General features: G+C 37.3%; 1 protein-coding gene across 8 annotated transcripts in view; it reads left to right on the forward strand.

Annotated features, from left to right (window-relative positions):
- Positions 1-14,829, forward strand: part of LOC140153376 (metastasis-associated protein MTA3-like) — a 30,451-nt gene extending 15,622 nt beyond the window's left edge. For 3 of the 8 annotated variants that reach the window (XR_011859097.1, XR_011859100.1, XR_011859099.1), the window contains 6 exons: positions 2,411-2,548; positions 3,464-3,616; positions 4,251-4,279; positions 5,600-5,697; positions 9,648-10,314; positions 10,346-14,829. Coding sequence is in view for 4 of the 8 variants with exons in the window: in XM_072176113.1 (XP_072032214.1) it covers positions 2,411-2,548; positions 3,464-3,616; positions 4,251-4,279; positions 5,600-5,697; positions 7,119-8,136 (1,436 nt within the window). In the remaining 4 variants the exon portion in view is untranslated. Of the gene's footprint in view, positions 1-2,410; positions 2,549-3,463; positions 3,617-4,250; positions 4,280-5,599; positions 5,698-7,118; positions 8,319-9,647; positions 10,315-10,345 lie in introns of those variants that run through there. The other 5 variants (XR_011859098.1, XM_072176113.1, XM_072176116.1 and 2 more) reach the window with 5 other exon arrangements.
- The last annotated feature ends 738 nt before the right edge of the window (positions 14,830-15,567 follow it).

The following is a 15,567-nucleotide window of genomic DNA, read 5'->3' on the forward strand; positions in this document are numbered from 1 at the left end:
ATTGAAATGCTGACTGTGTTGCTGCTCACTTCACTCAAAGGGCAAGCAAAACCAAATCTGACAGATAATATGGGGTTTTATGCATCATTTGTAACTTGGGAAGATTTGCTGCTTAGTGGGAACATGCTCCAAGTTTAATTGTGCGTGCTTGTAAACGTTATAATGATCTAGTAGCTGTTGGGTACCATGTAACATTAGTGATTGTTAAGCTAAGGGGTGACTTGTCTGTTTTTCTGTTTTGCTTAATTTTGTCTAAAATGGAGTTGAATAATTGTTGTAGGCTATGAATTGAAAAGCATTGGTATAGAATGTGTGCATTGTGCATCCAAAAGCTTCTGTATTGTGTGTAAAAACAATATTGCATGTGTATTTATGTGTTCACAAGCTATGTCTGTCCAATTATCCTCCAATCTTGTTGCTTGATTCAATGTTGCTTCATAGATAGATAGTATCAATTAGGGCTCTGTCAAACTTGTACTTTGTAAATTACGAAACATCACAGAATTAATGGAATTACCAAGCCATTGCCAGAGGATGATGCCAATACCGTGCCACTTGTCATGTTTCTACAACAGCCTTGGATTAAATTTTGATTTTTGAAAAGAATTTTTTAAACAAGATTTGTTTCTGACATGCTGGTCTAAATTTTGCCTTCACACCTCAATTGATGATCATCAGAGTAAAATATAATTACGATTTGTTCTCTTGACTGATTTACGAGATGGCTTCATGGTCAATAGCGCTGCTTCAGTCAGTGGTGTTATTATTATTCATCTGCTAAGTAATATCTATATGTGCATTGGCATGGCATGAACACAATTTGTAGCATGATTTAAATATTCATGTAAGTAGCAACAAAAATTTGCTATAAGTATAGTTTGTGAATTGTAATGACATAATATTGGAGTACTTAATCAGAAGTGTTTGATCTTCATGTGCAATTGCTGTTGTGATTGATTCAATTACGTTTTAGTACAAGTGCAATATGCATAGAATGAGGACAGAAGTCTGTACCACATTCTTAGTCAGTGGGAGTGGTCTAGTTCGTAGACCCATTTCTGATTGGACAATCGCATGATTTCGGGTGCCGTCTATCAGGCCGTAGACGACCCCACGTCATCATGCGTCTTGAAAATGCGTAACTCGCAGCGTGTAGAGGTGCTTGGCGTATGTATCGCGCTGGATGCGTAGACTAGTGCGGAATACGTGACGCGCTAGCAGTCGCGTAACAGAATACGTGAAGTTGTAAACAAGGTTCGTTCATTTTATAATGAGGGAGTCTTGTTATGACGCGGTAACTTTTTGCTTTAAAAATTGTTTACAGTTATTAAAATAATATTTGACTGACTAAGAATGAGAATAAATGATAGGAATTTTTATTTTGCCTATCCTCTACCTATGATAGACGACAGGCAGGTCCAATATTTTGAGTAGTGGATGCCGGCGCACTCTCTAAATATACAATCATCATTAAAAGAGTTCTGTCTCAATTCTCATAGTGGTAGGTTATTGGTAAGCTTCTAATGTTCCCCATATGATAATAATCTACAGTTTCATCTACTTGGTTTTAATATAGTTTGCTAATTGTAGGCACAGTAAAAACAAAAACCAGATTCAGTGCATCGGAGACGGAAATAGTGGAAAATTGTACAAATAAAGGGGCACCTGAAAATACCTTTTGCTTAACAAAAATGTTTCAATTGAAGCTAACATAAAAACAAATACATTGAAAATAATGTAAAATGACAAAAATGCTGCTTCACTCACTGTGCTTCACTTGAACTTGAATGTAAAGACTAATCAAATTCAATGTTGTTAGAAAAGACCCGCTGTTTCAGTTATTATCTTTATCATCATCAGAACACATGCAAATAAGCCTTACCTTGTATGAAGCAGCATTTATTTACATGTAAAAGTGAATAACCAGGCCTTGAAATAAGCCAGAATTTCTGAGGGCTATTTGGGCCCTTGATCTTAATTGTTTGAGGGCCCTCACAAATTTGTGTGGGCCCGAATTAGGGCCAATGGTTTAACCTATGAACCCCACAAAAAAGTGAGCAAATTGCCACAAATTTTGAGGGCCATCTGGGCCCGCTGGATGTGTCTTTTGTGGGCCCTCACTGATTTTCGGGGGCCAAGGGCCCTTGGGCCCTCCTTATTTCGAGCCCTGTGAATAACTTTTTACTGTTTCCGATGTACCAAATCTAGCTTTAGTTCTGAGCTAACCTACAAATTTACAAAGCAAAAACAAAACACGAAAAAAGGTATTAAAGGTAAACTGACAAGAATTTACCCTAGTTAGAGAAAAAGTGAAGTTGACTTGAGGCAGAACTTTTTGAATGAGCTCCCCTCCTATATAGTCTCACTATATGTCGTCATGTTTGGGATATTGTGCACATTTTGATTACAGGTCAGAATCAGCTTCCCAGTCCAGAAGAAGCCAGGAAGATCAAACTGAAGCCTAAGACTTGGCCTAAGGTTGATACTGTGGTGGGGAAGATTAGTATCACCACCCTGGAAGAGAATTCAAAGAAAGCAGCAGCTAGAGGTAAGCTCTACTAGATTGGCTGATGTAATGTTGGTTGGTAAATTACAGTCGGGTATAGGGGCAGAAATATCTTTTCAATTAAATTTTAAAATCATAGTAAGGGAATCGTATAACTGGGAACAGCCCTCGAATTAAGGATCTGAAGGGGCACGGCAACTTTTTTAGGGCAAGTTGAAAATTGCCTTGGATTTTCACTGAAAAGGCAAGGCAGCAAGGCAGTTTGTAATATTTCAAGAGGGCATCATGGCAACTGTTGAAAATTTGAGAAGGGCCCTAAGGCAATTTCTCAAAAGTGATGAAAACACACACAAGTCATAGATAGATGATTTTATAATGAAGGGGCAGGGCTGGGGCACCGACGGCAACTTCATTAGAGGGCACGGCAAGTGACTGCCTTGGGTAAAGGACATATTTTGAGGGCATCACGGCAATGGGGATGGGCACCCACGGCAAAATGCCATGGGTGCCGTGGGTTAATTCGAGGGCTGACTGGGAATGAAGAACCATGCATCACGCACTAGCACATGTTAACATGAAATTACAATGGAAGCATACCATACATTGGCAGATAAGCCAGAGAGAAAAACTCTGCACACACCTGCCTGTGCAGGGATTTGAACACCAGACCTTGGGATGGCAAGTGCGATGCTCTAACCACTGAGCTACAGAGACTTTCTCAGATAAACAGGTCTCAGCTGTTCATTTTAATCGTCGACAGCAGCAGCAGCTAGAGGTAGGCTGTACTAGATTGGAAAATGTAGGTCAGTTGTTTATTGTATATGTCGATAGGATCATGGCAAACAAATATTTTGTTGTCATAATAGGATAATATAAACTTCAAATGAGATAGTAAACAGGAGATTGTAATTTTAAATTGATCTATTTTTGTTTGCCCTCCATCCATCCATTCATCAGCCGCTGCCGGAGGAGACCGTAGTGGACCAACTATAAGCAGTATTTCATCCAACATAATGAGGAAGCGTAACTATGAGCACACAGGTGGCAGTGATGGTGGTCCATCTAACAAAAGGCTCATTATGGCTCCACAAAGACATCCTGGAAAACGAGGTAAGCAATAATACTGAGTGAGAGGAAATTTTTTTTATCACTCGCTAGTTTTTTTCCTCACCACAAAAAGACACCAGATGTTGCGCCGAAGGAAAAATTGCTTTGCTCACTGTTGGTCTGACACCATATATTTTCTGTAGTGTAGTTGTAATCTGTCGTGATTTTTTTTAAATTTGAAATGTTTAAATTTGAACGATTGGCTCTCATAAAAGGAAGAAAAAAATAAACCGTCAAAATAGAAACCACAAGGACATTGCAAGTCTGCGTTTTTATTTAAAGTAATTTTGTTGAAATGACACAATGTAGATTAGAAATATTTAAAAAAAAATCATATTATGTTGCAAAGGATCTCAATTTTTGTTCATATGTGAATGAACTTGATTCTCTTAGTCGGGTTGACGTCACACAAGGGGGGGAAAGCCTTGTAAAACCAGTATGTGCATGTGCAATTCCCCTCCTTCAGGCTGGTTGCTATGCACGTGTGTGCAATGGGGATAGTTCTCATATACAGAGTGACTGCTTGAAATGCTCAATAGTCATCATTTATAAATCTTATCGTTATGTTCAGCCCATACTCACATTTCAAAAGATAAACTCATTTTTTCAATGCTATGTTTTGTTATTTCTTTTCCAGAGGATGGTGTCCTGGCTACAGGAGGAGAGGTAGGTTATTCATATTATTATATCTGGCATAATACTTGCCAAGTTGAATTTGCCTTTACTCATAACAACAATTTCATGCACAAATTTGCAAGGTGTTTTTAATGCATGACTAAGAGCAAGTGATATAAGAAAGCCTGTCACCTGTCTGCATATGTGATGTGGCTAACTTGTTGCTATATAATAATCCAATCGTTAGTCAGCCATACTAATCCAACAGAATGTTAGAATTGCTGACCTCTTTCATCTATTTGGGCAGTTATGTGATCTATTCGCCTATTGCACGGTTCCGCCATGATGAAAAGAGAACCTCGAACTGGCATGACATGAAAGGAAGAATTACATAACTTTATGCAATTCCCATTCATGCATGCTGCCAGATCAAGGCTCTCCTCGCACATGGCGGAACCATGCAATGGGTGAATGAACCACACTTTATGTAAATGGGCTTTTTGTCCAAAATCTTGAAAGTGGTAATCTTATATGAGTGAAAGAATGGCAGAAAACCTGTTATGCCATCTCTAGATGTAGCAGTTCAAAGAAAGAGAAGAATCACCTGCAACAAGCTGCGATATCTTACTAACCTGGAATATATGTGACCTGTTCACAAAACACCCTGAAACTTGTTGACACTACTTGAGAGATAACGATCTTTGAAGTGTACACGTACCATAAAAATTTGTGAAATTGATGTTGTAAGGTTTTTGGATGTAACATCTATTTTACTTATTAAAAAACACAATTATATTAGAAAGTGGGACTATTTAATTCAAGATTGCCTTTTATAATTTTTTTAATAATTTGGAAAATTATTTGCCATTTTCTTAGAGTTGCATTGAAACTAATATATCTAAAGAATCCTTCACATGGTACAAATCCTAAGTTGTATCAAGATCTCAACAAGTTTCCCAGGTTTTGTGGGAATTGGTCACATTTAGTACAGTAACAGCAAAAATGCACAATTAACCCCCTGGACACTACTAGTCATCTAACAGTATTTCTGATTGGTTGATAACTTGAAATGCTCATTTCAATGGCCAATTATGACTAGACTTTAAACTATTTATGGTCAAACTTGCATTTACAGATGATCTTATTAATACCCTCCTTGATTGGTCCAAAATCGGACAGAATATTCATTTTGGCCAATCGGCAGGTAGTTCTCATGGGGTTAAAGTAGAATGTTTTTATTTTTAGAAGTGTAATCCAATATCTGAACATGACTTTAATAAATAAAACTTAACTTGGAACTTGGATACCCATGTAAATCTTTTCATAAGCATATCTTCTAAATGCACATATTGTTTTGATTTCTCAATCAAGCAGCAGGGTGATCGTGTGGCCATGCAGAGGAAGCGTCGTCATACTAGTTGGTTGGATGCACCAGATGATGTCTACTTCCATGCTGATGAAAATACAAGGTGGGTACAAACAAGTAAAGAAAGTCTCTGGCAATCACAACATTATGCCTTATATGTTAGAAAAATAATTATCAAGCACGAATCACATGGTTTTATTTAAAACAAGCTCATATTGACAATTTTGGAGCCCGGGAATTTTGAATATCGCTTGTTGAGAGACAGATATTTTTATTCGTTTTTATGGTCAATATGAGTTTATTTAAATAAAACCATGTGATTTGTGTTTGATAATTATTTTTCTTATATATAAGGCATAATGTTAGGCTGTCAGTCTAGTAAAAACCTTTTTCCAATGACATCATCATGTATTGATCCATTAATATTTGTACCATTGGAGAGGAAAAAAACCATGTCACGTTTGAAGTTGGTATTCCTGGCATGTGAGTTTTTCTTAGTAATGGCATTTGCAATGCAGTATTTAGTGCTGACTGCTGATATTGTCAGCCAATTGGATTATTAATCCAAGAATAATAATAATAGTAATAATAATAGCTTGGCTTATTAAACTATACAGAGGAAAAACAATTATGATCTGATTCAAAAATTTCAATCATTGAATCAAACTTGTTATTTCATTCAAATTTGTTGATGCATTGTCTTTTTATGCTCAAGTCTCAGCTGAATATGGCAAAAGAATTGTGTTTTTATTTGTTTGTATTGTTTAGTTATTTAAAAAAATAAGGCAAAATGGAGGCACATAAGAAAAAATAAACATAGTTATTCCATGAGTTTGGAGAATCAAAATGAGTATGACAGTGGCTTATAGAACAGCCCATGCTCTTGTACCACTTCTTGATCATAATACCAAGCCTTTTTCCCCTAGAGGACCCAACTAAAAGACCCAACAGTCAATCCATCTTAAATTGGCCAGAAAGGGAGACTAAATTTATATAAACAAAAAAATCGTCGGTCGCAACACATAGTGGCGTACGTGAAGGACAAAATACGTCTCTGAGCAAAACATTGTGGAAGGATATGCTCCTGGTAACGGGGTCAATACTCGTCCAATGTTATCTCTCAGTGGGCTGATTCTATTTAAAATTGAAGTTACAGGTTCAAACTATTAAGCTATATCTTTGATAGTTAACAAGGAATAACTATTATAGGATAATAGCTAGCTCTAAACCTATACGCCACTATGTGAAACGGAAAGTTTGAAAAATCACTCTGCGCCACTATGTGTTGCGACCGACGAAATGTATTGTTGACATTAACTCATTACTTCTTAATTTATCTTTATGTGCTATATGTGCATTCATCAAATAGACCAATCCCACAAAACATTTGAATTCTACTTGTTACTTGCATCAGTCAGGCAAAAGTTAAACATGGCAACAAAACCTAAGTGGTATTTTTTTAGTTGGTAAAGAAGATTGAATAAGGCTAGGTGAAACCCAGCCTTTGATTCTCATTCGTTCCAGGAACATGGACTCAGCTGAGGACGAGTCAAGACCCAGTGGCAGGCCCATTGGACTACTGATGCAAATGCAAGATCAGAAATTCTTGCGACAATCTGATGAAGAACAAGCCACATGTTCCACATTCAATTATAAAGAACCCCTTGATATGGACACTATGGAATCTGATGACAATGTGAGGGAAGCTATAGCTAAAAGATATGAGGACCTTATCCATATGGCTCCTGGTGGTGATGGACACGGTGGTATTCATGAAACTAAAGCTTGTCAGCTTGAACAGAAAAACATTGATGAAATGCAAGTAGGCCGTCCACCTGGTGATGTAACAGATGCCTGGGGAGAAAGTAAACGACAACGTTCTCCTCATAACTGGAAATCCAGGAGGCGGCATGAGGCCCGTAGCAAGGGTTTGGAGTACATATCATCCAGAGGCAAATATGTTGAAGCAAAGAAGCCACAACAAGCATGCAGTGATTGCCGCTTCAGGTGTAGCGCAAACTTTACTGAGGTAGACAGAAACCAAATTTGTAGTGAGTTTTATGCCTTGGCTAATATAGACAGGCAAAGGGATTATGTTTGTACACGAGTTGAAGAAAAGCCAAAGAAACGTAGTCGTGCACGCGAAGGGACGGGTATTAACAGAACGATATCTCGTGTGTACTGGCTTATAAAGGATGGAAACAATATTCGTGTGTGCCAGCGCTTCTTTACATCAACTCTGGCTATATCGGAAAAGTCTGTGCGGACTGCACTAGAAAAGGGCTCTAATTTGGGCTTCATGGGAATGGACCAACGTGGACGTCATGAGCCAAAGAACAAAACTCCAGCCAAAGACAGTGAAGGGGCAAGAAATCACATTGCCTCCAGCATAAGGACATTCCTGGATCGTACACTGACTGTTAAATATATGTGGGAAACATTATATCCACCATGGTGTCGTGACAATGGCTACAATCCTGTCAGTCTATTTGTATACCGGAGTATATTCAACTCGGAATTCAGAGTGCCAGACACACCCTGAAGTTTACAATCATTCATAGCTATTACATTTGACTTCCAGCAATTTATATCCACCGTTTATAAATGCCAGTTTCTTATTCAGAGGAAAAGTGACGTTTATAAGCAGTCTACAAACAGGTCTGCACTCCGCAGAAGAGGTTTTTGTTAAGTGCATGGTCTGAAATAAGTGGTGGGCGTTGTGCCGATGAAGTTGCAGGCTGAATAAAAGTATTTGTAAGAATGTGCTTGACATTGTTACACATATTTGCAGCTTTTATGATAAATGTGCGGTGGGCAGAACAAGTTTACTTGTTGGTGTAACAATGCTACGTGCAGTCAATGATACAATGTCTGCATAGACTATTTGTCTGATTTTCGTACATATTTATTATTTAAGGAAAATAATGGCTGAAACTTAGCCAAAATGCAATTAAAATGAATTGGGCTTTGCCTCTCCTGTTACCCAACTAAACAAAAAAGCCACTTATTCTTTTTTACCACATTAACCTGAGACGTGTTTACTTTGCCTGATTGATGCTAGTCGCTTCCTAAAAAGAAGAGAGAAAATGGGATTCAAAGGTTTTGTAGGGATCAACGTGAACTTAATACTTTAAAATGGCATTATTTTGTCCAATACGATGACGCGTACAAATATAGAGAGACAAATTGTAACATAAAAAGGTAATTGGTCAATAGTGCAATTTTTTATTTTTTATCATCATCATTTCAGCCTCTGTTAGGGCTCATATTGAAATACCCTACCACGTTTTCACACAGAAAGAAGGCAGGATTCCCCTCACTAAGCGCGCCTCAGGAAAGCTTCGGTCATAAAGCGGATGGATTATATGCATCAGTGATACACCCTGCCCAGGATTTTAACAAAAGAAGGCTAGCACAGGAAAGCTGCAGGATGGCGCACACCTTCCTGTGTAAGGGAATTTCAATATGAGCCCTTAATGTTTATTTGGTCAATTTAAATTTGGTTAAAATAATTGAATCTGGTTTTTCCCTTTCTGGGCAACAAATTGGCACAAGTTAAACCCAATATCTAGCTGAGTCCCAATTCGCCAGCGAAGTATTACGTGTAATCCGATTTTCACCATGTCAACTGAATCACGCTTTTGAGTTATACACCACGATCGAAATGCAACACAAAGTCTATAGCATCTAGTATCAATTCCAAAAGGTGTGTGATCCAGTTACCAGGGAGTTACGTAACCACTTCGCTGGCAAATTTTACTTAAAAAGTTACAGCATTTTGCAGGCTTGTATCCCCTGGGCATGACACTGTTCTTTGTAAATTGGTACTTGAATAGAACTTGTTTATTGTGATCGTTGAGAATTAATGATATTTACCAAGTATGTTGTGTAAAATTATGTCAAAGGTTGCCAGTCCAAAAACACCCTTGGCAACATACACTGATGTCCAACTCATATTGGTTTAATTTACACAAAGTGACTAAAATGACTAAAACAGATATGTCCTGGTGCCACTGAGCCATTGATAAGTACTTTGTATTTTCTACTTGACAGGAAATTGAGAAAGCAACTCAACGTTCCAACTCAGAAACAGGTTGCTCGCAAACCATGGCGTATTATCAGCCTGCCAGGGTTCAGCAGCTTGAGCAAGCCACCGCCGCAAGTAATAGCACCATCCCACGTCCAACAAATGCCAGTAGTAGCACCAATCAAACCACCACAACCAGAACCAATTGTTATAGATTAATTAGATAATGATTGAAGGTTTGAGACAAATTTTAGTAATATTATAGATTAATTATATAGTGCTGGAATGTACAGCATGATCAGGTCAAGAGTTATAGAGATGTGCTTTATTGCTCTCACAATCCTTCAACAATCTGCATTGAACCTGTACTGCAGTACAACACACAAGCATCAACACAAATGACAGATCAAAATGGATGGAGTGACTCGTGATTCCAAATGAAGTAAAATGGATCATACTTGATTGGGATTTCTCTTAACATGAGCGAAAATCCAGCATTCTAAGTGCATCCATTTCAACCAGTCCATAGTGCTGGCGTGCAAAAATGCTGAAGATATCTGTAACCATCAGAACCAAGAGCTTTCTCATGTTCAAAACTTTTGATCCAAACACAAGAAAATTATTCCTACCTCTCAGAATTTTCAGAATTGTTACTCCATCTTTCATCAGCAAGACTGTGATGATGATCACCAGGTTGTGACCTTAAACTTGATCACAGTCTTAGGTTGTGACCTTAAACTTGATCACAGTCTTGTAGACTCCTGGAACCTTGAACCTTCAATAGTCATGCAATTCTTATTGGAGTAGAAGTTGATGAATATACTGTTTAGAAATTGTGTGAATGAGTACATGAACCTAGCTTTTTAGAGTAAATGGTGCTTTTATCAAAAGACTTAGGCTAGTGACAACAAATCTTGGAGAGATTTGTAATACTTCTCATCAAACTCGCGTTTCCTGACAGAGATGCTGCTTAATTAAAAGCATATTTTACATGGGCACAATTATCTTTTAAAGCCTGGTTAGTATTTTTCAACAAGAATCAAATGTTTCATCATTCTCACAAAAATTCCTGCCAAACAAGTTCTGTTACTCGCGGTATATTCTTGTACACTTCGAATTGAATAGTTTACAAGTACTCTTGAATAGGCCTGTTATCGACTGTCGTATGTGCCGTATTATCGTCGATATAACCCGAAATCCGACATGTCAAAATAAATTGTCCTTTTTCTACTTTTTCACATATCAAAAAGCAAAAAAATGATATTTCCATGCTATTTTGTCGAATAAGCTTACCGTATGATCATGGTTTCATCGGAAAGTCGAAAATTACCACCCGAAGTTGACCCGAACCCGGAAGTAGAACAAACCAGGAAGTATGTTTACACTGGAAGTCGGCAATCGTAATTCATATTGGCGTGATTTTCAGCTTATTTATCAACTTTTTTCAGCATTTTTAAATCTCATTACGAGTTTCGACACATGTGTCGATTGTCGTATATTTTTCACGACGAAGTGTTGATAACAGGCTTACTCTTGAATAAATTCATCAGGACTGTTGCATGAAACTATATATTTTTTCATATTCTAGTCCAGGTAAAACACACTTATGTGAGTGTGTTTAACATGGACTAGAATATGAAAAAATATACAGTTTACAATTAGTTAAATGTGTAACATTCCTTCGAGAGAATCAACATTGATTTGTGTATTTTGTGATAAAATTCTACCCCATGTATCAAAACCACAAATTGTATCCACATATGGATCCAACTATGTTTAAATATCGGTGTTGAACAAGTGACAAGTACGGTAATAATATATTGAACATCTCATCATCATCTTGCTTGGTTTTTTGTAACAAATCTGACGTATTCACTGCGACGGCAAATAGGGGATTTTGAAATCCTAAGTGCGCCATCATGGTTTTGTTCGTCATTGTCATTAGCTCAAGATGATAATAATACTATTATGATAGCATCTCTATTCTTAGGTGCCATCTCAATTCTTTTGTATTTATAGCTTGTAATTGTGCAAATAGAAAGTGGTGGTGATGTCAGGAAATGGTTTATTGTGCACAAAAGTAAAGGAAATATACATTTTCAAGATTCTTTTTTAGTTACTAAATGTTGCTGTTGTTGTTGTTTTTGTTTTTTTGCAACACGAACTAACACTGCTATTGAATCCGGTCTTGAAATAGTGGCATCTGATTTGATATCAGCAAATGTTGGCTACACTGAACAGTTTGTAACCACAATGTGGGTGGGTACAACAGATGACTGATGCATGATGATTTTTTTTTTAAATCTCCTTGTTGGTGGAGGCAACAAATCAGTATCTAAATTGTTCATTCCCTCAAGGGTGTAATATGACTTGTTGAAGTCTACAATTATTGTACCAGAAATACACAGTTAATATTAGACTTGCAAGGAAGTCATTTGTATATTACTCTGTAATATCGCAAGTTTGGCTTACAAAGAAAGATGATAGATCCAATTTGTAGCTCGTAGTAAGTATTAAATGGATCTAATCTCTTTCAAAGATGCTGGTTTTTTTTTTAAAGCCATCAATATTTTGCAGAATTATCACCAGTTGATAATCTTCTGCAACTACTGGGACAAATGAGCATACTCGTAATACTTGTCAATTGATTACTAGGTGTTTTTATGTTAAATGCAAAATTACATGTGATGTTGATAAGTGTGGCAGTTCTCTTGGCAGAAACTGAATGGGGAAAATGCTGATATCCAGTGAGTATTTATTTGCATGCTAGATGTGGCATTATACAAATACAACATATTTTGAGGGGAAGTTGTGAAAACTACTGGTCCCGCTATGTTGGTTGATTTTAACTACTTCCCGACACGCCGGCAGAGGTAAGTAGTCAAAATCAGCCAACTACGAGGGACCAGTAGTTTATGTTTTTTTTTACTATACCTCATAGTTATTTTCACTACAGGCATGTAAGCAAAGCACAAGGACTGTATCTGTGAGCATACTGATGCCTAGGCCTACCGCTCACTATGGTCACCAAAGATTGTGGCATAGGCCTATCGGATTTGATCTGCAATATATATGGTCATTCAATGTTGTTTTCCTTGTCTTTTGTACACTATACACAATACACTACACGATTACTTGCACACTGATAAGTAATCTAAATACAGCACTTGATTGCTGATGCAATAGAGTGTATGTAATAAACCAAACTGAACGGTATTATTGAAATGGCAGCCATGCTGGAGGACAGTTCTAAGATAACTTAAGATGACAGAGGGACAGGTCTTTAGATCGATTCCACAACCATTCATACCCATCACACGTTTTATTGTATTATCATGCGAATATTCCCATGGTACCTTATGGAGGACAGAATTTTATTTAAATTAGGATGACTCTGTTATGAGTGATGTCCAGGGTTCGAATTCGTTTACAAATTTTGCGTAGCAGTTTTTGTCCATTTCATCATAATCAGGATACGTCCATAAAGCACTATAAAAAGTGCTATACAAATGCAAAATTGGGTAGCAGTTACTTCAAAATAAGGAGCAAACTGCTATGCGATACAGCCGAATTCGAACCCTGGTGACGTCGTATTGCATACCCTCTATTGACCAATGAGAATGAGAGGTTGAGATGACCTAATAAATATTTATGAGGTGTAGTCATTTGGTAACAGTAATGGAAAATCAACTTGAGTATATGCTTCACGCTAATGTATAAGGTGCATTGTTTTATACTAGGGGTTTTTCTATCTGTGTACATGTATATTAATAATGAACTTGTTAAAATTGGACATGTAAGGGTGTTTAAGTTTATTGGTATCATGCCTATTTTGACCACATTAGTGCGTGTATCTTTTTTTGATATGATCATTATGTGTGTTGTTTTTTTTCCTTTTTTTAAAAAGGACCAAACCAAACCAATTCAGTTTTTATTGATTTTAGTATTTTTTGTTTTGTGTTGTTTTTGTTTATTTTTGTTTTGTTTTTTTATGTAATTTCTTTGTGTTGCATCTTGCCTGTCAATTTGCAAATCAATTAGTTACCTCAAATGAATAGGATTATTTTAGATTTATTCAATTATTCAATTCAGTTTTCTTTTGATTTATAAAGTTCACTATGAATTTGATTCATTTATTATTCATTATTGATTATTTATTTTTAATCAAAATGTAATTTTGTATTATTTTCATTAAATTGGATTAAAAGGTTCATTGAAAGATTGTTTAATATTATTAGATGATAGTTGTCGTCATCATTATTTCTGCATAATATTTAATAACAATATTGTACCCTGTTGGTAGAAACTATGCGATAGATTTATTATTATCTGTTCACTCTTAACATGATACAAAGAATAGTATTTCAAAGTAATACATGAAGATACAAAGAATTAATGATAAAACGATGCATGATACAATGATGATTCAACAAATTTTCCTATACCTTTGTACAGGAGCCAAGCGTTGTTAATCGGTGATGAATCCACAGTCTAGTAGCGTATTCGGGACGCAAGGTTACGCGTATGCATTACACATGAGCATGTAAAATTTGTCATGCCTGGAACTTATGCGTAAACATGCACTCTCTTATGTTCGAGGTAGCAGCTTAACATTACCGCTTTATTCTTAAGTTCTATTGCTGATATCAACATAGAAATCACCGATCATTCTCTTGTTAATGACAAACAGATTCCAAATGAAAGAATCATGTGAATTAGACATCTTTGGCTTGTTTTCATTGTTGAAAGGGATTCAATCATGTTTCACCGTTGTTCATCACCGATTAACAACTTGCGTCCAGTGTGTCTGTGTGGTTTACTTAAAGCTGCCCTTGCGAAGTAAACCAGGCAGAACAATGGTGAAACATGATTGAATTCCTAAGTGAAGGAATTACAGGTATATAGCATCTACCTGACTTAAAGGCAGGTTGGTTGGTAGGAGAGAAAAGATGACACATCCAACCAACCAACCATCGCATCTAACACAAGGTCATCATAATTCGTAATTATACATTGTGTTGATGTTACTTGCGATGTCTGTTTATTTCTGTCAAAGTTTTTAAACAATCTTTCAATGTAGCCAATTATGTGTCCTAATTGTAATAAATAATGTCCTGATTGTGTTGAATCAGGTGGACAAGTGATTAGGTAGGATGACAAGGAGCTGTATAGATTAGAATATTAGTATAATAAAATGTACAGATAACATGATTGTCCATTGCATTATGATTTATAATGTGTTCCAAAAAGTCTCTTAACCCTAACCCTACCCGAGGTTTTTTGGCTATCGGAAGGGAAAGAAGGAAGCGAAAAAGGAGAGAAGATGAAGAAGAAAGTCACTTGGCTTTTGGGATTGAACCTCGGACCCCTCGCATGCCACGCAGAAGATCCCAGCATGTAGCTACACAGGTGGCGTTGGCCCGCCAGCGATTCCCTGGGTATATATGACTTGGTCTGATTGCGTCATCAAGTCCCGTGGAATCCGTGCACGCAGAGCGGTTTTAATAGTGAGCTTTAGTGAGTCCTAGTTCTGTTAGGGTTAAGAAGGCATATAGGGAAAATATGCATGGTCACTAACCCTAACCCTACCCGAGGTTTTTGGCTATCGGAAGGGAAAGAAGGAGCGAAAAGGAGAGAAGATGAAGAAGAAAGTCACTTGGCACCCCGGGATTGAACCTCGGACCCCTCGCATGCCACGCAGAAGATCCCCAGCATGTAGCTACACAGGTGGCGTTGGCCCGCCAGCGATTCCCTGGGTATATATGACTTGGTCTGATTGCGTCATCAAGTCCCGTGGAATCCGTGCACGCAGAGCGGTTTTAATAGTGAGCTTTAGTGAGTCCTAGTTCTGTTAGGGTTAACCCTTATATGCCACCCGAAGATTAACCTTAACATGCAGTAGGCTACCCTTCTGTAATGTGAGAGAGTTAGTGCACAAACTTAAGA

The sequence above is a fragment of the Amphiura filiformis genome, chromosome 5 (genome assembly GCF_039555335.1).
Source record: "Amphiura filiformis chromosome 5, Afil_fr2py, whole genome shotgun sequence".
In the NCBI taxonomy this organism is placed as follows: Eukaryota; Metazoa; Echinodermata; class Ophiuroidea; order Amphilepidida; family Amphiuridae; genus Amphiura; species Amphiura filiformis.